The 25,585-nt window shown below is 46.2% G+C and overlaps 1 protein-coding gene across 1 annotated transcript in view; it reads left to right on the top strand.

The window, feature by feature from the left end:
- Positions 1-4,758: 4,758 nt before the first annotated feature.
- Positions 4,759-25,585, top strand: part of LOC142793804 (uncharacterized) — an 82,557-nt gene continuing 61,730 nt past the window's right edge. Inside the window, exons 1-2 of the mRNA XM_075885811.1 lie at positions 4,759-5,018; positions 12,032-12,529. Of these exons, the coding sequence (XP_075741926.1) occupies positions 4,818-5,018; positions 12,032-12,529 (699 nt within the window). The 5' untranslated portion in view covers positions 4,759-4,817. The remainder of the gene's footprint in view (positions 5,019-12,031; positions 12,530-25,585) is intronic.

Genomic DNA, 25,585 nt, shown 5'->3' with positions numbered 1-25,585 from the left:
GGAGGCCGACCTTGTTCACCGATTACGCACGGGCTTTAGGGCGACTCCACGTGGACAGCGACCCCCTTTGGTCCAGGCAGCAATCGCTATCGGCCTAGGTTCCTTAATGGGTGTTTTAATAAGCGCTTCCCAAGAGGCGGCCCCTTAAAGGGGTACTCGCACGAAACTTCGCGGCCGAGATGGCCTGCGCTTTTGTGAGCTTTTCATGGGGTGGAAGGTAGATGCGCCGTAGAGGTTCGTTATTTCATAAAATGAAGTCGATGCCTCGTTCCCAGAATTCCCAGAGTGGGCAAGGGACCCATACTAAATTCAATAATTTTATCACGCTGACAGTTTCTCGGAAACCTTGCCGGTTGCGTGTTGACGCTCCTTTTCTAGAGTTTGTGGTAACTCTCTTCGAGTCACTTAAAATCATTATAGTGGGGGCAGTAGTCATCGCCAAAGCAATAACGACCTCTTCGTCTTCTACAGCTAGGGCACCTGTTCCACACACTCACGGTATACCATTGGCCATTTTGTTTGACCGCGTCCACGCGTGTGACGGATGGGTAGTCTTTGTTCTTTTCATCAAGGTATTTTGCCCCGGCTGACAGCCTCCTGTCATGTCTGCCCGGTAGTATGTTCTTGGGGAGAAGCTTCGCCAGGAACTGGCGTCTGATCGCCTGTGGTGACGAGGTGTGCAGCGCTGACCGGTTTAGCTCCGATGATGATGATGATTCCGGAAGAATGGCACTACCCACCACGGGGTGATCGGCCACATGGCGTGCGGCAGTATAATTAGTTAACCAAAATTAAGAAGTAATAAAAAGGGGGCAAGGGAGAGGAGAGAAAGGGGCTAAAATATGCGAAAAAGATAATCTAAACAGGGACAAAGATATTTGTGATAATTTTGGTCTCTTTCAATGCAGTTGCATTTAAATTTGAACATTGAACTAATTAATGGATATAATAAGGCGAAAGCACACAGGAAACATAGTGTTTTAGATGTACTGGTAGTTTTTGCATGGCATTCTCTTTGGTACTTGTTGATTAATTAATTATAAGCATGGAGGGCGGGGGGTAAATGACCCTGTCGCAGTGCCTTAGTGCCAGACGACCCCAGGTAGAGCAATGCCGATGTAGAAAGCTCCTTTTCTGAAAAGCTGGCTTTAGAAATCTTTGCCTTAGGCTCTGATATCTTCGGCACTCCATGAAGAACTGTTCGATCGTGTCTGATTCACTACGTAAGATGCATTGGGGGGGATGCAACGAATCCAGGCATGTGTAGGTAGAAATTTTTTTACAATATTCTGCATTGCAATTTGGTTACCGTAACTTCCCATTGTCTTGTGCTGCAACATGAGCTACTCCACAATTACCTAAGATGCTAAAAAAATGTGTTGCCCCGCCATGGTGGTCTAGTGGCTAAGGTACTCCGCTGCTGACCGGCAGGCCGCGGTATCGAATTCCGGTGGTGGCTGCTGCATTTCCGGTGGAGGTGGAAATGTTGTAGGCCCGTGTTCTCAAAGTTAGGTGCATGTTAAAAGAGCCCCGGGTTGTCGAAATTTCCTGAGCCCTCCACTACGGCGTCTCTCATAACCATATGGTGGTTTTGGGACGTTAAACCCCACATATCATCAATCAATCATCAAAATTGTGTCGCTCATTACATAAAATTAGTATGATCCTCGTGCAGACAATGATTTGTGTATCGTGCGATCGTTTTATTGCGCGATGGTTTTAGAATATTTATTTTAAGTAATATTTAGGGACAGGTCCTTTGAGATGCTGCCGCTAAGGTGTGCGCCGCTTCATTTTTATTCTAATCCAGTGTGGCCTGGGACCCAAACAAGACGGACGTTCCGCACATGATTCGGCATATACGAATAAAGCTACGCGAGGCAGCTCGACGAGTCAGATGCTGCTAACGCAGTGCACATGGGCAAGGACTCTGTTTCACCACTACTGAAGAAATGTGTGATGGGAGTTTTGCGCAGTGGAAGGGTAGTTGCCATTAGTTCTGCCTGGAGTATTCGTGTGAAATCGGGCAAGCGAAGAAAAAAGGACCAACTAAGATCCGTTTAGCTCCGAGCTCTAGCGTAGACAGCTCGTCGTCCTCTTCTATGGGCGCCCCCACGCCCACTGTGAGACTGTTACAGAAGGCGTGAAGAAAATTAAATTGAAAATTGCAGTATGCATGTAGAAACGGGACGCCACCTTGTTTTCATGCGGGAACTTGAAGGTGGCGTGGCCACCCGTATTTTATTATTGCGCGTTTTCTTGTGACGCGCGTGGCAATTTCGGTATTGCGAAGGAGTAATTCAGTTATACGAGAAAAAACAAGTCTCTCTAGCTTTTTTTTTTGTGTGTGTTTGACGTATAGTTTTTGGCGATGGGTTTTTGAAGCCAGCTGGCCTCCCCAGCTACGGTGCGGTACATTGTACGGGACGAATAAAGCGTAGCTTGGAGGTTTCCAATTAAAAAAAAAAAAAGACGTGTATGGCGGGGTTTACAACATTGAGAAAGGATGAAGGCTGCAAGCGTGTGCGCTGTCCGTGGCGACGACGACGACGAAGCTTTTCGTCTTCATTTCGCGTGCCTCGCGTTTCTGTATTTTGTTTGTTTACCGTGTGCCGCCACTGCGCCTGCTGCTTCCGTGCGGCGGCGGCGGACGCTACCGCTTTCGTTTGGTTTCTTTCGTCGCCTTCCTTTCTGCCCGCTCTTTCTCCTTCAAGGTCGGCCGTTCGCCTTTTTCAAAGCCTTGCCCCAGTAGTCTTTCTCTTGATGCCGCCTTTGCCGATTTCTTTTTTTTTTCTTTAGCGTTTTCTTTTTTTCCCCCCGGGTTGTCTCGTTCTCGAAGGGAGATGATTATTCTTGTTCGCGTCTCGCTTTTCTCTGGGGCACCCCCCCCCCCCATCCTCTTTCTCGCCGTTTATTGTCACCTCCCTCCGCCCTCCATTCGGCTTACGTTCATTCATTCGTTTTCATTCATTCGTCGTGCTTTTATTGTTGCCTCCCTCGCCCCGCCTGGGCAACCACGCTTCCGCGTTCTCGCCGACGAGTGTCCCCCCTCTTTTTCTCGCTCTTCTTTTTGTTTTGTTTCATCGCGGCTCGCTCGTCGAGCTTTCTTTTTTTATGCTCTACTCGTTTATTATTATTGGCCTTCTTTTCGCCGCTATCATTAGTCACTCGCGGATGCCCCGTATTTCTTTGCTATTTTGATCGCTCTTCATTACTTTTTTATTTCTGTATGCGTAAGTGATCGCTTAGCCTTTTTTTTTTTTTTGAGCACCGTATTGCAGTTGGCGTGGCGATTATGAACCGCTCAGTGTCGATGATTACGTCGTCGGTTGTTGCGCGATGTTTCGCGATACCCGCCACTTTGTTTTGTTGCCCTCTAGCTGCAGTTGTATTCAGTGCATGGTCGAAGAAGTCTGTGAGAGCTATTGAAGTTCTGCAGCTGGAGGTTAAAAACAGAGCCGGAGTCTCTGGTAATGGTGTGCTCTGAACCTGAATGATTGTCCTAATGTCGTTTTGAGCCAGGACCCCTTTTGTTGTGCTGACTTTACTGGTGAGATACATCGTTTGTGTTTTACCTGTTGCAAATATAGCAATTAGTTGGAACAAACTGTGCCGTTCTACTTTTATTTATTTATTTCTGTATTACGTCTCGGGTGTCAATTCAGCAAGGTAATAGGTAGTGCTATGCGTTGGGGGAGATCTATGTGTCTCTAGGGCGATTATGTGAACTGTTGAAGCTTGATTTAACAAAGTCACGGGGGTGCTTGAACTGTTGCGGTTAATTCGCACTTATGTCGAGGAGAGCTTTCGGCCATTCGTAACCTTAATTAGCATTGCCCGCGCACACTGCAGCATTTATTTATCGCTAATACACATCACCAAGTGTGGAAACATGGACGTGGATTCCTCCCATTTGTGGACCGAACGGATGAGGTAGAAAGACAGGGAGAATGAGTGCAGTTAATTTGCGAGTAGTCAGAGCATGAAAGCAACCGCAATGTTTCCGCGGGAGTATTTGCAGGAATAACAAACCACTACTGCCCAGCACCGTTCGACAAGATGTCGCTGACCATGGCGGGCAGCATTGTAAAGGCAAACCCTAGGACTTGAATCACTGCATTTTAGCTGATATAATTCTGAAAGACCTTTGTTAAATGAGGTTGAAGCGCATAAAGGTTTGTTATTCAATGTTATGACAGCATTGAATGCTTTTCTATGGATACATGCCGGCGAATGGAAATTTTTGTTGGATTAGGGAAAAAAAATCATAAAATCAGTCTTCATGTGACCAGGTGTAAATGTAACTTGAAGGTTTATTAACAGTTTGTGTAAGTATTCTAACACTTTAAGAAATAGTATGGCGTTTGCAGCTTGATCTGTCAGTCCGCTGTATCGGGTGCTTCTAACTTTCTGCGTGAAGTTAAGAATACGAACAAGGCACAGGACTTTCGAAAATGCGTTTCATGAAAAAAGTTGATTTTGAGTTTTCGCGGTTTAAGGTATGTCACCTCTCGAAGTGTCACTAGTGTTTTCGATTGACGCGTGTTTGCTATTTTTCGGGAGTACCTATAGAACAATAGGTCATTGATACGTGAGCTCGCAAGCTGATTTTTTGTGGAGCATGTATTTTGTGAACCCATTGGAAACGGCTTGCCCATTATACCGATCTTATACTTTTGTGAAGCCATGCTTGTTGCACGATGGTTGTACATCCGTAAAGCCAGCATTTACTTGGTGTGAAATCTGATTTGTAGACAGGGTCCACTTGATCACACTGGCTTCTTCCTTTCGTGTCTCCTCCACAGCTTGGTGGCACCATGCACGATCCTGGTGGTGGTGGTGGTGGCGGCGCCGTGCCTGCAAGTGCTGGCGCTGCCCCGGCCAGCGGGGCTGCGAGCGCAGGTGGTCCAGCGGCCAAGCGGCCCTACATGGGGCCCGCTCAGTACACGCAGTACCAGCAGAGGCAACCCTACCCAGGACAGCCGAGGCCGCCTAGCCAGGGATACCCGCAGCAGCAGGTAGGTCTCACTCTTCGACGTACACTGCTGCTTGCACTGTTGTTACGGTGCAGATGAGGCTTATCTGTGGAGGCCCCGCAAGCATCATTCCTCTGGTTGCTTGGATAAAGAGAGGGCCAGTGGCCGTCGCATTACCCGCATGGCCATGATCTAGAAGCTAGTAAATATTTAAGACTACAGCTACTCTGGCCAAACTTCTGATGTGCACAGCCAGCCGGTGACAAATTGCAGCTGGCTAATGACAAGTGGGGTGCATTCCGCACACTATTTTAGGCTTTTTCATTTTTAGAGTGAGCGTGATTTAATTGGCTGTTAAGTACGCATGCAAAAGTGTAAATGAGCAGTATCTGTAATGATTTTGCAAGGCCCTTGGTTTTAACTACAGCAAGCCCGAGGCCATTGGGAAGTTCTTTTTTGGTGAAAGGCTATGTCATACTTCACGGCAGTTGCTATCTGGCCTGAGTTTCAAGCGAAAATATTTGAGAAGCCAAAGTTACAATAAAGCTTTATACGGGTGTGTTAGACCTTTTCTTATCAATAGTAAACTTTGCTCCAATGACACTGAAATAATGCATGTTGTTTGGCTAGTTGGTTAATCGATCTTGAAGAGTTGTCCAAACAACGCGAAGAAAACAACGCAACACGCTAGAGACACATAGAACATGCACAAACGGAGCACACACTGCACTTTGTACGTGCGTGTTATATTGTGTCTAACGTGTTGCTTCACGCAGTTTGAACATGTCTTCAACTTCCACAGACACAACCACACAGGAACTATAGAGAGGGTGGGTGCTAATACAAAACATGCCCGAAGTAGCCCCTACGGCATGTACTAATATTATGATAGCTCCTTTGAGGTTGTTTAGAAAACCTGTAAATTATTAAGATCATGCTCAGTAAAGCTTAGGACTGCTGTGTGGAAGCTGGAAAGTTGGACCGAGCATTAAAACACATTTTTGAAGCAGTCTTAGCCGTGAATCATATGAATTGAGTTTCTCATTTCTGTTTGGCACTTGAACTAAGAAAAATTACAAAAGCCCCTTTGTGAGTGCTCATTGCGTTTTTCTAGTTTATGCTTAGACATGTGTGTTGGGAGGAAACATGCAAGATATTGGTCACACTGGTGCATTTGTAAATGGGATTCATAAAACTTGGAGTTTCATCGTTGCTGAGGCAGTGCTGTGTGTGTTGTGTACTTGAATTTTTAGGGCCGTTGGCAACAGGGTGCGTTGCAATATCTCATTTCGATTTGTCAGTTAGATGATGGTGTGACAAGCGAACTTGCTGGCAGTGATAGGGGAGAGTTATTCCGTATTGTAGAGTCAAGTTTCTACGATCAACAGCAGTTCGAATAGTTAATTGAGGTAGAATGAATTCTGATGATAATTTTAAAATGTCTCACATCCCAAAAGCTGTCAGTGTGAAAACCCGCTCACATAAAAAATATTTAATATACGGGGAAATTACAATTTATTTTGCATAGACAGAAGCAATTGGATATTAACTGGGAAATCAAATGAGAGCTGTATATTTTTTTAGGGTCAGCTAAGCACTTTTTAAAGTTATGCAAGCAATTGGGATGCAGTTACAGGCCATCATCATCATCAGCAGCCTGACTACGTCCACTGCAGGACAAAGCTCTCTCTCATGTTCTGCCAGTTAACCCGGTCCTGTGCTTGCTGCTGCCAATTTATACCCGCAAACTTCTTAATCTCATCTGCCCACCTAACCTTCTGTCTCCCCCTAACCCGCCTCCCTTCTCTGGGTATCCAGTTAGTTACCCTGAATGACCAGCGGTTATCCTGTCTACGCGCTACATGCCCGGACCATGTCCATTTCCTCTTCTTTATTTTAACAACTATGATATCCTTAACCCCCGTTTGTCCCCTAATCCACTCTGCTCTCTTCTTGTCTCTTAAGGTTACACCTACCATTTTTCTTTCCATTGCTCGCTGCGTCGTCCTCAACTTAAGCTGAATCCTCTTTGTAAGTCTCCAGGTTTCTGCTCCATAGCTAAGTACCGGCAAGATACAGCTGTTATATACCTTCCTCTTGAAGGATAGTGGCAATCTACCTGTCATAATTTGAGAGTGCTTGCCAAATGTGCTCCACCCCATTCTTATTCTTCTAGTTACTTCAATCTCGTGGTTTGGCTCCGCGGTTATTACCTGCCCTAAGTAGACATAGTCTTTTACAACTTGAAGGGCACTATTACCAAACTCTAAGCGCTGCTCTTTTCCGAGGTTGTTGTACATTACTTTCGTTTTCTGCAGACTAATTTTAAGACCAACCTTTCTGCTCTCCTTGTCTAACTCCATAATCATGAGTTGCGATTCGTCCCCTGAGTTACTCAGCAATGCAATGTCATCGGCAAAGCGCAGGTTACTAAGGTACTTTCCAATAACTCTTTCCCCTAACTGTTCCCATCCTAGGCTTCTGAAAACCTTCTGTAAGCATGCGGTAAATAGCATTGGGGAGATTGTGTCCCCCTGCCTTACACGCTTCTTGATTGGTATTCTGTTGCTTTTTTTATGAAGCACTATGGTAGCAGTTGATCCCCTGTAGATTTCTTCCAGGATGTTTATATATACTTCATCGACGCCCTGATTCCGCAGTGTCTGCATGACGGCTGATATTTCTACTGAATCAAACGCCTTCTCGTAATCTATGAAGGCTATGTATAGTGGTTGGTTATATTTTGAGCATTTCTCTATTACCTGATTGATAGTATGAATGTGGTCGATTGTCGACAGGACATGTGGTATGAATGTGGTCGTCCGGACATCACTCGTACCATAATGCAAGTGTATCAAAGGAGCTAGACATGATTTTAGGTTATATCCGCCATGGTAGAACAGAGGCTACTGTGCTAGGCTGCTGACTTGAAGGCCGCAGGTTTGATCATGGCCGCAGCGGTCGTATTTCGATTGAAGCGAAACAGTAGAGGCTCGTGTACTGTGCATTGTCAGTGCAGATCAAAGAACACCAGATGGCCAAAATTTGTGGAGCCTTCCACTACGGCATATTTCATATTGGTATTGGGGTTTCGGTACACAAAACCCCCATATAATACGATATTGGTTTTAAGTTATGTTTTTCTCAAGCAGTGCTTTGCCTCATTTTTTTTCGTCACCTTGGTGATTGTTTGGCAATGGGCTGTACATTGCTGAGGCCACGCTTCTTCTTTGTTGATCTCTCTCATGACCTAGGCAATTTTGTATCTTCTCCACTATTTAGTCTTGTCCGGCCTGTGCTGTTCTACAGTTTAAGGGGGCCCTGCAGCACTTTTTGAAGTAACTATTGAATAGCTCCATTTGTGGTGGCCTCTTGCAATGTCCTTGTAACTATGCCATGCCCCATGTTCAAATCAAACCTATCAATTTGGGTGCATGGCACAGTCATTTGGTAATAGCATCATTTGTAAAAGAAAAAGGAAGCATTTCTATTTAACTTCGAAAATTAGTTGTAAATTTGACGTCACGTGCTGCGCTATAATGTTCGGCTCGCATATTCTCGAAAGCCTCATCTACCAATGGGCAGCATTTTCTAATCACACCGACAAGATGTTGCTGGGCCCCTTCAATATGCGCTTATGTAGCTCTTTGTCTTTCATAATTGCGGCCAGAAAGAATAGTTGAAGTTCTGTAGGGGGTTCACTTTATAAGGCACCATCATGGATATGGATCCATATTGGAAAAGCCGTTAAATAATGCATCATGTATACAAAGTAGGACACCCCAGATGGCAGTTGACATTGTAGTGCTTTTTATTTGGTGATTTCACTCATTCTTCCTTTGAGGCAGAAGCCGTGCATACCGCCATGCGTGAATCATTGGGTGTTCTCCTCTGATGGATTCTGTCATTCTCCATGTTGTCCAAAACATTCATATTTCAGCACTTTCTGAAGCCATGCATGCCACTCAGGTGGTGTGCAACATACACTACACATGTGCTGCATAGAGCGCCGCTGTGGTCCTACAAACTTGTTTTTGCACTGTACAGTAATGCCTCGTTAACTCGAAAAATGTCGGAAAATGTCTCGAAAAACAAGCAAGCTGAAATTTTCTGTGGTACTGAACATTTTCCTATAGGTTCCACGTAGATGCTTTCTGCAAAGTGCGAAGTCTCAACCCAGCAACATATCAACATTGTCAAGCAACCCTTTGGCAGGTCATGTGACACATGCACTTAGCAGGAAGCCTCTCTGCCCACGCTTGGTGTAGTTTGTTTTGTTCGCTTTGTGCAGTGCACATGATTTTAAGAGTTGCGACTTCCGTTCATCTGCGCAAAGTAAGGGGTACGGATTTTTCGCTGACTGTGAGGAGTGGCAAGCATGGCGTCAAAGTAGTGCAAGTCCTTAATGTTGGAAAAAAAAAGGTTGCCCTAATTAAGGAAATGGAGAAAGGAGGCCGAACGAAATCGAGCATCACTCCGGAATTCGGTATCCCTTTGTCTATGCTTTCGACAGTGCTGAAAAACAAGCAGGAGGTGCTGGATAGATTTCAGCAGAGCTTCTCCAGCCAGTGGAAGCGAGCTAGAGGGCCGAAGTTCCCAGACGTGGGAGCTGTATTGATGCTATGGCTGCAAAAACACCAGAGCAACCAATCTTCCCGTCACCACAGCAATAATGATGGATAAGGCAGTTCTGGTATTGCAAATGGGGCACACGGATTTCAGTTTTATCAGCGGCTGGCTTGTCCGCTTCAAAAAATAAGGAACAGTGTGGCGTTCAAGTTAATGCATGGCAAGAGTGGCACTGTTGACGCAGCTACTGCAGACAATTTGTGCAGCAGCCGGCTCGCCAAGTTGAGGGAGAGTTACGCCGACAGCAACATTTTCAACCTTGACGATGCAGCACTTTTTTTATAAAATGTTTTCGAGCCGCATTTTCACACCGAAAAGTGGAGCGTGCTCGGTAGTGAAACAATTGAAGGACAAGGTCACTGTCCTTTTCAAGGCAAATGCCACAGGTTAAGAGAAGCTGCTGTTACTCATAATTAGCAAAGCTCTTAAGCATAAGTGCTTTATAAATGCACGACTGTGGAATGGGGTTATCTATCGTGTGAATAGAGCAGCGTGGATGACTGCTACTCTTTTCGAAGAGTATGTTCGCGCTATAGATAACGAGGTGGCCAAAAAAAACAGAAAAGTTGTTTTCATTTTTGACAGCTGCCCAGGCCACTGCAAAATAGAGAGTTTGGAAACAGTGGCAGCAGAGTTTCTGCCTGCAAATATGATTTCTGTGCTGCAGCCGATGAACCAAGGTGTCATCGAAGTCGTCCGAAAAATCCACTGAAAGGACCTTCTCCGCAGAATTTCGTTGTCTTACAAAAAAAGCAAAGGCAAGGAAATTGACCTGCTGGGAGCAGTACACATTCTCAGCAGTGCTTGGCAGCAACTTCGCACAACGGCTATCGCCAACTGCTTTCCGCACACTGGGTTTTCACATGCCGCCGGTTTGCCAGAAGTAGAGACGGCAGAGAGAGATGACTTCTCAGACTGTGAGGAACTTTATCAGGAGGTCACTAAGCTTGCACGTGACGGTACCTCCGAAAATGACATGACATTTCTGGAGTATGCGCTGTGTGAGCAGTATGTGCCAGTGACCAGGGAAGCGACGGACGATGCAACCATTCAAACGGCCACTAACGAAGGGGACAGCGGAGACAAGGACAATGACGAACTACCTCGAGACATGCCGACATATTCTTAGATGAGAAATTTGCTGCGCTTGCTTCGAAATAAGGTCAAGGGCAGTGTTGGGAAGATAGACTGATGTGATGCGTCAAGCAGCTGGAGGACGCCTTCCTAGGCCAGAGTACGACCACAAAGCAGACGAGCATTAGGCAGGTTTTCTCTTCTAAATAATATGGCAGTGCAGCAAAACCCAGCCGGTTAAAGGATCTTCTATGTTATTTGTTTCTTTTTTAAACCTGTGCGAAAAGAAACCGCCGCTGAAGAGCCAATAAGTAGTAGTGATCTTTCTGAAAAGAGCCGATTTTTTTCCAGTGATTAGTACAACTTTGCTTATCTCGAAAATCTGTGTATCTCGAAATTTTCCCTGGTTCTTACAACTTCGAGTTAACGAGGTATTATTGTATTCCGGTTGCTTACTCGTGCTGCTCACTAGCGTGAACCAATAATCTATTCTTTACAGTTGATAGCGGCTATAACGGCTATGTCTTGTTTGCAAATAGTGGTGTCTGCTCGAACTTTGATGATCATTTGTGCCAGTTGGTGGCCCTTCTGCTGCGTGATTTATGTAAACACATATATGATTTTACATATAACCGTTCAAGTCAAGATAAAGAGAAAAACATATTACTCCTTCCAAGGTAGCCTCCAGAGCTTGAGGGCTTGTGACTGACACCTACGTGAGGATATCTGTCCCAATCACGGAAGAGCTCACTGGACTTTTTAAAATAAAGTTGCTTCATCCTCATTATTTCTAATGAATGGGCTATTCCATGAAAGGAAGAACTTGTGTGTGACATTTTTGAAGCAATTTAGAGCTCCTGCTTTCACATTCATTAGTTACGCACTGAAACCAGCAGAATGAAGCTTAATAGAGGCACTCAAAAGCTGCCTTTTTTGCTATAAAAGCACGAAGCAGAAAGTTATTGCCAATCCCTTATGCTACATATTGTACTACAAAAACTAACAACAACTCGAGCACATACTTCTAGTCATCACTTCTAGTACTGCATACTGTGGGAGGGTTCGTATGATATTAAATTGGTTACGCATTCGTTGCTTATTTAGTTTGTCCCGTACTCTTTACACAGACAGTTTGTGACAGGGCTGGTTACATAAGACATAAAGTGGCTTTTCGGTTTTTCGAGCAGTAATGAAATTAGATTCACTTAGAAGGCATGTAGTTTTAGTGACAGTATGCTGGCATTGTCAAGATTACTTAAGTTGTGCCGGTTACAATTTAGTCAAGCGAAATTTGGTGGCTTTTTAGTGACACATTCGCTTCTTCTAACTGCGGCTCTTTTTGTCTTGTGCAGATGTCGCCTTACCCAACTGGTCCCCAGCCGCCACCTGGGCAGGTGGGTGGACCCCACCCACCCTCGCCTGCACCATCACCTCACCAGCAGGAGAGGCCCACACCACCGCCCCAAGCCCAGGGTTCGGCGTCACCATCTCGGGGTGGTGGCCCCGACGGTCCTCCATCTCGGCAGGGCACGCCTAACTCTCACCCTTCGGCCTACGGTGGCTACCCGCCTTCTTCCTCGTCTTCGGCTGTGGGGCCTCCCTTACCACCCACCTCGGCCTCGTCGTCATCTCTGTCCTCCTCTGCATCAGTGGCCCCTACGTCTTCGTCCTCCTCGTCTTCTTCCTCCATGTCTTCATCAGGTGCGCCAGGACTTTCAGTGTCGCAGCAGCAGCAACAACAACAGCAGCAGCAACATCAACAGCAGCAGCATCAACAGCAGCAACAACATCAACAGCAACAACATCAACAGCAGCAACATCAACAACAGCAGCAGCAACACCAGCAGTCGGTAAGTTGGGGTTCCCTTCACTCTAGATAATGTGGCAGCCAGGGCATCGTATGGACAGAGTTGGAATGCCTCTGTTTGATGTGACCAGAAGCACCTTCATTTAAATGTCCATTCAGAACATGGGCAGCATCTAGATTGCGTTACCAATATGTATTCGTCAAACAGCACTATTGAGATATAGGCACAAAGCTTTTTTTTTTTTTTCTTTTATGTCAGTATGCACTAGAATACTAAGGCCTCTGTGGTTTTGTGATGTTGCCTGAAATATAAGGGGGCCGTGCAGAGAAAAAACTAAAAAAATTTTATCTTGTATATTTGAGAAGATTTCTGAAAACGTATTGAACAGTCAGAATTGCAACGTCTGAAAGTTGAATTACTTGGCATCATTCTTTCTTCATGCTGCACTACCTTACTGTTACTTAAGAAGGCTTTGAAAGCATAGCAGGTATATACATGTATTTTTTTCTACCTCTTTATTTCTGAAATTTAGTAGAAAACATGAATTTGCGTTATGTGATAAAGTGAATTCGTGCATCAGGTTAAGATAGGCACAGGGGGGTTTTGCACCTGATTCATCTCACGACCGTCCTCGGACACCTTACTGAAACTAAAGAGGAGCGCCATAACCCACCAGTGCACACACATTAACTTGTGGACATCACAAGTAGAACTCCATCAAAATTTCAATCAAAGAAAGTTTTTTCCCACAGCCTTTCGTACTGCGTCTTCCCGTATGTCATTAAATGTCACTACCTAAGGAATACCACAGCCTATCCAACGTGCCACCAGGTGGCCCCACGCTCCTGTGCACAATGCATGGTAGAAGAGCAGAATCACACTAGGCCGACCACCCTGTGAATTCCACCTGGAATGTGGGGTTTATTGCTTCCTATTCATCACAAACGGCCCTAATCATTGCCACACCAACAACGTAGTGCACTGGTACATAGGTGCACCATATTGAGACATGTAGTAGGTGCTTTGTAACTTTACAAAATGCGTTGGAAGTACTATTGTGAGGCGAGTACCTCGCAGCTGTACAGGCTGTAGGTGCCCAAAGAAAGTCGCAGGGTAGCTCTTCCAGCTTACTCCTTCACTGCTTTGTGTCCCGCGCAGGCCTTGCGATTTTTTTCTCATCCCACATAGCTTCCACCGTGTGCAACGAATGCCTTCAATGCTTGAGGCTTTAGCAGAATAGGCGGAGCGAGGACTTTTTGCTAAAAGGAAGTAATGATGTTCCAGTCCAAACGAAAGCTCCTGATTTGGAGTACATATATGTAATTTAGCCACAGAGCTAATACTAGTCAGCAAGAAAACCCCACTAGTAGCCTACTATTGAACCACGAGAGTGTGAGCACTGAAAGGATGATCGAGTGTAAAACACTGTGGTGACAGAGTGAAACTCTGCATGGATATCTTCTGGTGACAAAGCGAGTATATCTTCTTTTTGTACCTTTATATTTTGGAACGACTGACAGTGTGATCAAATGTCAATACGGTACATATTCATAGACTCAACCTGGATATCAAATGTGCGTTTGATTGTTAGCCCTAGTTTGATACTTACTATTTGCTACTACAGTTTCAGACTTTGGATGACCGTCCACGCCTTTTGAAAGGGAGTTTATGATCACCCAGATTTTATCCCTTCAAGGACTCCTCTAGTAGTCTACAGAGCACTAAGTGTCGTCACTGGTACTGCTATTGCAATTCTCGCACGGTGGCCACAATGCACAATCCATGTAGATTTTCAAACTTGTGTTGCATCTTTGCATGTGTTTACTTTTTAGGCCCTTAGCATGCTTTAAAGATTATCCAGCTTGTTCCAATACCATTACATGTTTGCGTGTTTCCACCATGCGTGAAAGGAAGAGGCCGGCTTGACATGGCTGTGGAATACGGATGTAAAATAAATAGATCTGACATTCGGGATCAATGAGAAACTTTGGCCCTGGCATTGCATTTGAGAGCCTTTCAGTAATGTGAGCGTCCGTTTTTTTTTTTTTTTTTTTCGGACTTCGGTATATTGTGAGAACTTCAATATTCCGGAAGAGAACCACAGATATTGTGCAGTGAAGTGGTTTGCATTTCTTCGGCTGCGAGAGGATGGAATAGGTTGTAGATGCTGCCTCGTGAAAAGAGGCATCTGGACGAAAGAATGGTTGGCCAGATCTGCCATGCCGGCTCTTCTGCCTGTGAGGACATCGTCTCCTCCACTGCACCTCCACTTTCTCAATGTAATCACATTTGTTTGGTGAATCTTGTCATCCTTCTTTACATCTCTCTGGAACAGGCCCGTCTGCTCAACACCAATGCAATCAGGTGACATTGTCACAGGAGAAATGGTGACGTTTATTACATCATTAGCGATATTTGCCTGCTACATTATTACTAAATATCTTTAGGTTATAGCACCTTAGCATGGTGCTAAACTTCGTGTACAATAATAACCATTAGTATGAAAGAGACGAAGCCGGTTTATAGTAGAAACCCAACAGGATAACAGCATTTGGTCCCATAGCGTACTTGGCGCCTTTGCATAATGTTAAGATGGAAAACCTAAAGCTCTTCACAGGAAAGTGAAGAAGATTCATCAATATGGTGACGGTGGTTTGCTGCAGCTTCATTAATTTATAGCTTTGCTGCAACACTCTGTTCAATCCTGATTGGAGGTTTTCATCTTCCATTTTTATGAGAGGGTGGTTTACTAGCGTGCCACTTTCCCCATTCATAGCCCTGCCCATCTCTGAATGAGCGTGCCGCTGCTATCTGCGGTTCCGTTCAGACAAAAATGAAGTATTCATTAAAAACTTGTAGCCTTGCCTCTTCCCCCCTCTTCTCTCTTCTTGTTGTTTAATTTTCAGGGCTTGGTAGTAGCCCCATTTTATTCTTTAAATTGGATCGTTTGATAATTATCTTTATATTTGTTTTTGTTCACGACTGTTGCAGTGACTCTGCTTTTTGTTTTCGGAGTAAATTTGGTGAGATGTTTATTATTTGAAAATTGGCTGGGTCATCTTTAGCCACGTTTGTTTCTGTGTCTGCATTTGGTGTCAAAAGCGATATGCGGCCTAAAAGCTCTATGTATGTTTCTCAAGCCATGGTGAGTGTCTGTGTGCTATTTTGTGTCTTTTATCAAAACTATTTCCACTCATGATCTCCTACAGTTAATAATTTTACGAATGGGTTACGTGCAACTAACACATTCTTTGTTCCTGTTTCGCATACCCTATACTGCTGTGCATTGGTTGGCCATTTATCCATAGAAGTTGGAGATGATGCGTTGCATTATTGTGAACGTAGTTTTCCTTTAAAAAAAAGTACTGTGAGCCATTTCAAGGTAAATGACCACCAAAGCTGTTTAGCGCGCGAGAAACGCGACACGGTGAAGGCCAGTTTGGTATCAAGAGCCAGGTTGTCGACAATGCCCATAAATATGCAAATGACTGTGCAGAGTCTGCCGGTACACATTGCACTGCCTTTGAGTTGCTTAGTGAGCGCAGTTTGCTCACCAAGTGCCCACCTACAAGACCAAGTTCTCAATCTCGAAACACGATTTGTCCTGTCCGAATTACTGCATGCTGTTGGCATGCATTCGTATTGGCCGCTCACTGTCGTCGCATGCATTCCTGGTCCCTGCATATTTTGTGCGTGCACGTTTCTCTTTCAGAGTGTGGAAGAGCACTTTATGTGGCCGTATCGTAGCAACTGGAGAACACGGGAAGAACTTATGCCATACTTTGCCAGCTGCTGTTTCCACTTAGTTCGAAATGCTGCGGCATAAAGACTGCTGCCCCCTTGAGGAGCTTATGGAAACTGGCAAAATTTTGGCGGACACTATCAATACACGATACCCTAGCCATTTGCAGGTTCTCTGTTTAAAAGAGAGAGAGAGGAGGAGGAGGTACCACATTTTTATTTTCTAGAGATTGTTGTCCATTGGCTGAAAAGTCAGCGTGTGCTCTTCTTTTTGCGGAAATGCATTTGAACAAACATGATGGTAATTAAATGAAAAATGATTTTTTATGTATGTTCGTGCACACAGAAAGTTGTATGCCAATTAATTTGTAGAGAAAAAAAAAAACGTTAGTGACTGAAAGTTTGGAAGCATGAGCTTAGCATTGCTAACAACCTTGCTGGTGCGCCTGTAGTATTGTCGTGTGCTAACCGAAGTCCATTTGTTGTGAATACTTGGGTGAAAAATGCAAACAAAAAGAAAAGAAGGTGAGGAAGAACGATACAAGAGAAGGGCGCCTTGCTCTTCTTCTTTCTCTTTTGCGATCGTGATAAAATATGTGCCACCCACAGTGTTGCCTATAGCGGCCGCAGCGTCGCGTTGCGCGCGAGGGTGTGGGTTCGATTGCTGACCATGGATGCCGCATACCGATGAGGCGGAAAATGTGGTGTATTGGAATTCCACCCACAGTTATGTGCCACTTGACTAAAAGACGAAATGAAGGACCAGGTAGTTGCTACTACTCTCGCCATACGGGTTGTTTCACCCATGTTACTGTGACGGTGTAAATTTTATTGTATTAACGCCCTTCTTCAGTCGTCCCCCATAACAATGCCCAGTTTTTGAGACGTTACACATGTATATCTAATTTTAAATTATTCAAAAAAGTATTCAACTGGTCCAACCGCAAGGAGACCGTCGATCTCCGCGTCAGTCGAACGGCAGGAGCGCCGCAGTTCCCCCTAGCGATCGCCGTCCGAAGCACCGCTCGCGATCGTGACCCCCTCACCCGCCGCGAGGTCTCGCTAACTGTGAGAGGGGGACAGAGCGCGCGTGTGGAAAAGACGGGTTTTCTCGATGACGCCGGGGAAGGGCAGAGATCAAGGAAAAGAGAGAGAGAGAGAGTATCGGCGCGCGCGCGCTCATTTTTCCAATTCATTCGCCCAGATTACGTCACGCCCCAGTGCCCCGGCGAATTAGTGACCGGTGCACGAGCGTTCTCGCTCGTTCGCTCACTTTCCCCCCGCTGCGCCGCTACGTGGATGATGACGTTGGTTGCGTTTTCTTTGTTTTCGTCGTTTGTTAAGCCGGTCTTTTGGAAACTCGTGACTTGTTTGTACTGTAGCCCCCGCATCAGTTACAACGCTTTTGCATACGTCCTTCTTCATAGATTCTTTTTTAGTGCACACACACACACACACACACACACACACACACACACACACACACATATATATATATATATATATATATATATATATATATATATATATATATATATATATATATATATATATATATATATATATATATATATATATTGTATGAGTATGTTGTGACCAGCTCACACGTGCGTAAGAATGAGGCACTATCTCCGAAAATGCGTACGTGCGTGTGTATTAATTAAGCTCGTCGTCGTCGGGGCGCTCTCCGCTAATTGGCACGCGTCGTCAGCGTCTGTAGCCGCGCTTTTAATGACACTCGTTATCAGCCAGTGCTGACGATGACGTCCTTTTTTTTTTCCGACGCGCACATGAGCGGGGCCGGTGAAAATGATACCGCGCGGTGATCGCTTTTTTTTTTCTCGGCTGTCTCCGTCAACCCTAGCCCTGCAATGCTGCTGTATAAATTGTTATAGGAGGCCGACTAAGTGGCTGCGAGTGATTAGTAACGTCGTGCCGCCGTTCGTTGCCGCTTGCGTGCCTTGTGGCGGCGTTGGCGAGAAAAATTATTTCGCATGTGTTAATTGAGTGGCGGCATTTCACAATACGAAGTGCTCTTTCCACAAAATGCAGATACAGCCGCGGCCACGTCTGTGTAGAGCGCTCGAGCAGCCGGTTTTTGCTCTGCCGGCCGAAATTTTGAGGGAGTTTCGGGCTCTCAAATGGTGTAACAGGAGCATGCACTGCCTAGTTGTCAGGCTGACCACGCTAGAGCCTGATACTGCCCCAAGGTATCGTCCCGCAGAGCAAGAACCGGCTGTGTTCGCGTGCTCTACACAGGCGTGGCCGCGGCTGTACAACAGGAGGCGACGTCGTTTCAAGAATTGCACCATATTGTAATATAAATTTTGGCAACATTAACTACGTACCTCTATAACTATAGTCAATGAGTTAAAGTGTCAAGTTGAGGGAAGTCATATTGAACCATTGTGTCCGAAATGGTAACGAAGTATTATTTGAAACGTGTTCAAAAAAAAAAAAACTAGGGCTCTGCAAGAGTTTTTTTTTTTTTTTGGCATGGCAAGAAAACACTGCAGATCTGTAGTCGAGGCTCCCGAAAACACGCAATGTGAAGCTAGACATGTGGCCAGGAATTTACCATTACTTTTTCGATGTCGGCTAGAAATCGTTCCCTTTTCTCGGGACAAACGATGCTATTGGTCTGAAATGACAGTTCCATAATTCCAAAGTTCTCGCCCATTGGCTGACGTGAGCGTCGTGAGCTGCCTAGCCTCCGAGGAATGTGTTAACGTGCTTCGACGTTGAAAAAAAAAATAAAATAAAAATGGGGTCGAGGTCATAACGCGTGCCGCTGAACGGACGCATCGTCTTGCCCGCTTGTCATCAACTCCTCTATTTTGCGTAACTTTTAGTGCATTGCCTGATACGAAAGAGAGAGAAAGCGCCTGGCGCGTGTGACACATGCCTGTAACTTCGCTAGCACTAGACGGATTCTCAAGGAAGGAAGGGAGAAGGCAGGGAGGTTAACCAGAAAGACATCCGGTTGGCTACCCTACACTGGGGGATCAGGGAAGGGGACAATAAAGATGAGAAAGAGGAAGGAGAAAGAAAAGAAAAAGGGAGATGCAGACAGTAAATTCACTGCAGCTTGTAGAACTCTACCGCATGTCAGAGGCGTTCACACAAACCCGTCTTGCTCAAAAAACACAAGAGGGCTTTCACTGCATTGTGGGCTGTCGAGGGATGTGGATTGTGCTGTAATAGCACCTGCACAAAAACAGGCCGATCATCCAATCGCCACAGTGCGTTGGCAAGTACTTGTCTTTCTGAGGCAAATCATTTTCTGAAAAAATTCTTTAAAATTTTGCGGCTGTCAATTCTTGAGACACTTGGGTCCTTTTACGAGGCCACTTGTGTCAGGGCTCCTTTTAAGTGAAGTCCAGCCGGACTTTGACCTACATTTTCTCTCGCTGCAAGTATACCCGCTGGTACGAAGTCAGTGTCAACAAAGTTGTTGAAAGAACAATATGTCGGCATAAGCTGCATTAGCGCTTCGTTGTAGCGTTCCTCTTAGTGTGCGATTCAGGTTGAGTTGTTGCAGCTGTATCTGAGTCCAACCAGTAGTGTGAGCGGCGCTGGCAAAACCCGATTAAGATTTCTGCACAGACGGGAGTGGTAATTGAGGAAGGCCTTGATGAACTGCCGGAATATGAACCGAACTCTTAAACCATCGGCCCCGCCGCGGTGGTCTGGTGGCTAAGGTACTCGGCTGCTGACCCGCAGGTCGCGGGATCGAACCCCGGCTGCGGCGGCTGCATTTCCTATGGAGGCGTAAATGTTGTAGGCCCGTGTGCTCAGATTTGGGTGCACGTTAAAGAACCCCAGGTGGTGTAAATTTCCGGAGGCCTCCACTACGGCGTCTCTAATAATCATATCGTGGTTTTGGGACGTTAAACCCCACAAATCAATCAATCAATCTTAAACCATCGGGATTTCAGCTTCGTTGGTTAATCGTCTGCATAGCAGTGGCGTGGTCAGGGAGTGGCACTCCAAGCTCCCCTGGAATGATATTTCGCCATGGTGTTGAGAGCGAAAAACGACCATTCGAAGAAGGTGTTCCCCCACTCCCGAAAAAAAGAAAAAAAAAATCTGCCTACGCTTCTGATTTGTAGGGAGTGTTCCGGTGATGGTGATTTTCCAGTATGGCAGGTCGCTTTGCGGTCTCTCCGAATTTCAAGCTGTCGACGCTCCAGCGAATCTTGGACGTTGGGACAACCACGTGCTGCTGCTGCTTAGGGGTGAATCAGCGTTTTGGCAGCGCTCCAAGCATCTCTCTCTCTTTCGTCCTTGTGTCACCCTGCGAAGGCGCGGCTGCATTTGGAAGTGAGGGCAAGGTAGGTAGGTAGGTATAAACTTTATTTTTCCTTTGTAAAGGAAAGGTGCAATGGAAGAGAGATGAGGAGAGATTGCTACGCTCGATAGTCCTCCGCAACCCTCTCTGCCCAACCCAGGATGGCCTCCTGGACGTCGGGTTTCAAGCTGCGCATGGCAGCCTCCCACTGCTCCTCATTACTAATTAGTTTTCGAAGGGACGGTGGAGGGGGGTGCTTAGGGCACCCCCACATGATATGATTAAGATTTGCTTTCTGTGCGGGGCAATATTTACAGGAGGAGGACGGGTAAAGAGAAGGGTACATGAGGTGAAGAATGTAAGGAGAAGGAAAGGTGTGAGTCTGCAGCTGTCGCCACAGTACTTCGCGCCTTCGTATGGATGGGCAAGATCCCGCGCGTTTCGTCAGCTCGTACAAAGACTAGCGAAGCAGCTGATTCGTCTCACGTCTGTGCGCGTTTCGCTTTTCGTCGGCGCCGTCGTCTATCAACGATCACGAGAAAGTAGTTAGTTCATCGCCTGCGAAGCGTTTGCTTTGGCGCTTACACAGTAAATCTACTTAGAAGTGTAGCAGCTCGGGCTAGTTGGTATGGCATGAAGATAGTTGTAGCGCGAGAACAAAACGACGACACAGAGACAAGGACGACACGAAGGACACGAGTGCTATGGCGTCGTGCCTTCGCAGGTGCGCACTACCACTGTAGCCCCTGTACGCTCGGCATCGCCGGTGTGTCTAGCGCCGTCCGCGGCGTTGCCTGCAACCGAACGAGGCACTGACGCATGCGTCATTCGCGCAATGAGCTGCGCAATGCGAAGGTGCGTCGTTGGCCGCCGAGTGTTCGCCGCTGAGGCCGATTGCTGACGCCGGTTTTCGGTTTCCTAGTTCCGTGCACTGCCGGGAAATTTCGCTGAGTGTGGTGGAGGGCATCATCGAGAATCGGCTTGACTGCTTCTACGACCGCGTCCAGTCATTCGAAAGTGAAGTTGTCAATGGGAGTACAGAGCGCATTGGGACATGTACCGATTTCACTGCTCCAGTTTGATGGAAGCGCCAGAAAAGTTGACAGCCAGAAATAATAATGATAATAAAACGCAACAGTTAAGAGTTTAAAGGGCAATCTGTCATTGCTAGCGCGGTGCTTATTACGCGTATAGCTCTGACTTGTTGGTTGTACGTGGTGTTTGGTGTGTTGGCACGTCGTTCATAATTCCTGACCGTCTTGCTTTCTAAAGCATGACGTGACATTCGTAAAACCTTATCCCAGAAGTGGTTTGCGTAGAAATGGTTGCGGACAGTGGTCGATATTAATTGCAATCTATTGAACATCGTTTTCGGGCGAAAGCACAACAGGTGCACGCGGCCACATAGAGCTGAATCGGTTTCATTGTTACTGTTACTAATTTCAGTATCAGCGAACAAGAGTAGCTAATTGTGACGACACGCGAACGACGTGAGCCGAATCCTCGTTGACATTGTTTTAAACTCTGTAGGGACGGGCGAAGTTGCTCAACTGTAGTTGGAGCAGAAAAAGTGAGGTAGTGCCGCGAGAGATCGGCACCATCGGGATATGAACGAGGCACGTGGGCGTGTCGTTCAGGAAGCGCCGTCCGAATGAATGAAAGATGCGCGAATGAATGACGGAGCCACGAGGGTCAGCGGCGGGTCGAGAGGGACGGAGGAAGGGCACAGTCTTTGGCGGCACGGCAGCAGCCGCTCCTCCTCCCCCTTGTACTCACGCGGCGTTCCTTCTTCGGCCGTGACACTGAACGAGCGTCGTCGGCTAAACGGAAAGGGCCGACCCTGAGGTAATAATAAACGCAACGGGAAATTAAACAGAGGCAAAAAAAAAAAATGGATGGCGGCTAGCGCCGGAATGAGAGCGAGTCCGCGAAAGAAGAAACGGCTTGCTCGAGCAGTGGCAGCAGCAACAGCGGCCGCGCGAGCGATGAATTTTTTTTTTTTTCTGGCCGGGAAGAAGAGAACGAAACGAAAAGCAACAGCAGCAGTAGCAACGAGAGAAGAAAGTAACGCCGCGCCGATGGAGAGAACGAGGGGGGGGGGGGGGCACTCTGTGGTGGTTGGTTCTATAATTGAGACTCCACGGGAGCGGCGTGTGCCACGTGCTCAACCTTCCGCATCTTTCTTTCTTTCTTTTCAGGCGCGCCGGTTTGTTTTGTGTCGCAGTGTTACGTTTGATTTCTTCTTGTTTAAGGTCGTTTGTAATGCGTGGCCTATTGGGAAGGCGGCCGTGGGTCGTTTCGAGCGTGATTTCACGGTGTATCGAAGAGGCAAAGGGTCGTGTTTAGCTTCTCTCCCCCTCGTCGTACGCGAACGGTGCTCGCGTTGTCAGCTGTCCTTTTATGCCGAAGAAAGGGAACGGTTCGGTGCCCATGCAATTTCTTTGGTTCCGAGGTTTCGTTTAACCGCAGGCCCAAATAAAGTTGTTTTCGGTTCGTTTCAATTTTAGGGAAGTGCCCCCCCTCCAAGTTGAGAAGGCCGTGAAACACGCTAGGATCGTTATAATGCGGAGGAAGGAGGAACCTTTCCATTAAGTCTACACTGAAATGCGAGTTGATACATCTGAACGAGTTTTTTATCCTTTTATCTGTATAAGCTGCTGGCTAATGTTTGCAGTGCACCTGCTGGACTCGCTGATTTTGTCTCGCGTTCATACACACACGAACACTGACAGTAGAGTTGCCAGCCAGCAATCAGGCCTGCGTATATATATATATATATATATATATATATATATATATATATATATATATATATATATATATATATATATATATATATATATATATATATATATATATATATATATATATATATATATATGTATATATATATATATATATATATATATATATATATATATATTCGAGACCTGATAGGTGGCGCTATTGCTAATGCACGTCGATTAGATAACGCCAAGCGCCGTGCCGTACGTTCGATGGACGTCTTATCTTCGCGCGTGGTGTGTTTGCTTTTTTTCCGGCCGTTACCTTCACATCGTGGGTCGGTGCGGGGAGTTCACCACGCGCATGGCGATAAGGGCACGGTGATTTTCTTCTTCCGCCTTGGCTGGCGTTGCCTTTTTTAATTCCCCGCCGACCTTGGCATGTGTCGTGCACAGGACGCGATGTTATCGACAGCGTAAAGCGTAACCCTGCGCTCGCTGTGCTTTTTTTTTTTCTCTGATTCTTTATCCCTACCGCCTGTTCAGAACGCCGAGTCGTGCCGTCTCATCAGCGACGTTCTCGTCTTTTTCCTTCCTCCTCGTGCGTCCTTGCGTGTTAGTCGTTCCGCTGCCTCCTTATCTCGACAGTCAGATAAGAGGTGCATCTTGCGCTGTCGTTGGGAGCTCGCAATGCTTAGCCGGCTGGCTTTATGACGCACGCCGCTCGCCGTGTTGTTCCGCCCATTGCTCTTGTTATCTCACCTGGTAACTTTCGTGACGGTTTCCGGCGGTCTGTGATACGCCGCTGTCTATAACGGAGGTTAGTTGTTGGTGAAACACTATACGACGTTGTCATTTTTTGATGCGCGGTGCATACGTGTAGTCCTGATTCGCACCTGGTTTGGCGGTGTTGCGATAACGCCTCTCGAGGCTTATCTTCGCACGCAAATTGTCATCTCGCTGCTGTGCTTGCAGGTCACGTGGCGCACGTGTTGTCATCAACTTAACGTACATTTACTGGCTGGGCAAGAGCAGGTGTGATGTTATTGAAAAACATTGCGTTCATGACAGCAGATGACCGTTGCTTGGAGACTAGGTAATGCTCAAAGAGTGTAGGCATTTTTTGTTTTTGTTTTGTCTTACTCAATACCGCTTTCATTCTAGCGTGGTGCCACTTGGCATAGCTGCTCTTCATTCCTTTTCCCTTTTGTATTTCTACAATCGTGTAGCATTTGCAAATATGCTTTTATTAGTAGTAAATATTAAAACAAATTATGGAATGTCCTACTGATCGCACTAATGGCATCCTGTAAATTTCTCGGTTGTCGGTCGATAGCGTGAGATAGGTTTAAAATAAAAGAACGTGGTCTTAGGGAATCTGGGAGAACAAAGTCAACTGTTTGGGCGCACCTCTGAGCAACAGCTTAAAAGAAATAACTAAGCAAGCATGGTTTCTCCACGAAGTGTCTAGACTGCTACGCCCCAGCATGCAACGTGTTTTCGAAGATCACGGGTTCGCGCGCGGCAGTTATAGGTTGTAGTCGTGGCCCGATGGCTGGTGGGCTTTACAAAAAAGAAACAAAGTCATGCGCAGGTCATTTCGCGCTCGTGAGTCGGCCAGGTAGTTAAGTGAGCGTTACTAGATGGACTCCGTTAATCTTCCGCGAGTTCATTTCTCTCTCTCGGCATGCCGTCTCCTTTCAGTTTCTGCGTCCTATCTTTTTTCCGTGCCGGGCCTTCGTTCGGCCGTGGTGCGCAGCCTCGTCTTGATCGCCGGGGCTTGATTCCTTCCTTGTCTCGAGATGCGTTTCAGATGTGTTTTTAATGGACCCCGAGGAAATCGAGGGACGTGGCACCTTCTCTTTATTTTTATTTTCCTTCGTTTTCACTCTCATCTAGCGTGTGCTCGTTTGTGCTGGCCTCTTCGCCCGTCTCTCCCCATTCTCCTTCCCCTCTCTTTCTCTCTCTTGAAGATACGTCGCCGCTTCGTGCACCCTTCAGTTTGTCTTCACTGCACGCTCCAGTCAGCCGAGAACCTCGTCTGTGATCGGAGCGCACACACTCTATAACCTTGAAGAAAGAAAGAAATTAAAAAACAACAAAAAACAAAAAGGAAGACTGCTTTTTTTTTTAGTCCTTATATCGTTCTTGTTTCCGCCCTTGCTTTTTGCGCTACCGTGTTTAACGCTCGTAGTAGCGGCGGTGCAAGCAGTAACACCGATTTCTCTCTCGTGTCTCGCATCGCTTCTCGCAGTATTTCCTTTTCACCGGCAGTACGAAAAAGAATATTAGAAGACCAAAAAAAAAAAGAAAAGCGTGAAACGATCGCGGCCGTCTAGTAGC

The sequence above is a fragment of the Rhipicephalus microplus genome, unplaced genomic scaffold (assembly GCF_043290135.1).
Source record: "Rhipicephalus microplus isolate Deutch F79 unplaced genomic scaffold, USDA_Rmic scaffold_336, whole genome shotgun sequence".
In the NCBI taxonomy this organism is placed as follows: domain Eukaryota; kingdom Metazoa; phylum Arthropoda; class Arachnida; order Ixodida; family Ixodidae; genus Rhipicephalus; species Rhipicephalus microplus.
The sequence above is the reverse complement of the archived record's forward strand: the minus strand, read 5'-3'. Positions and strand labels throughout refer to the sequence as shown.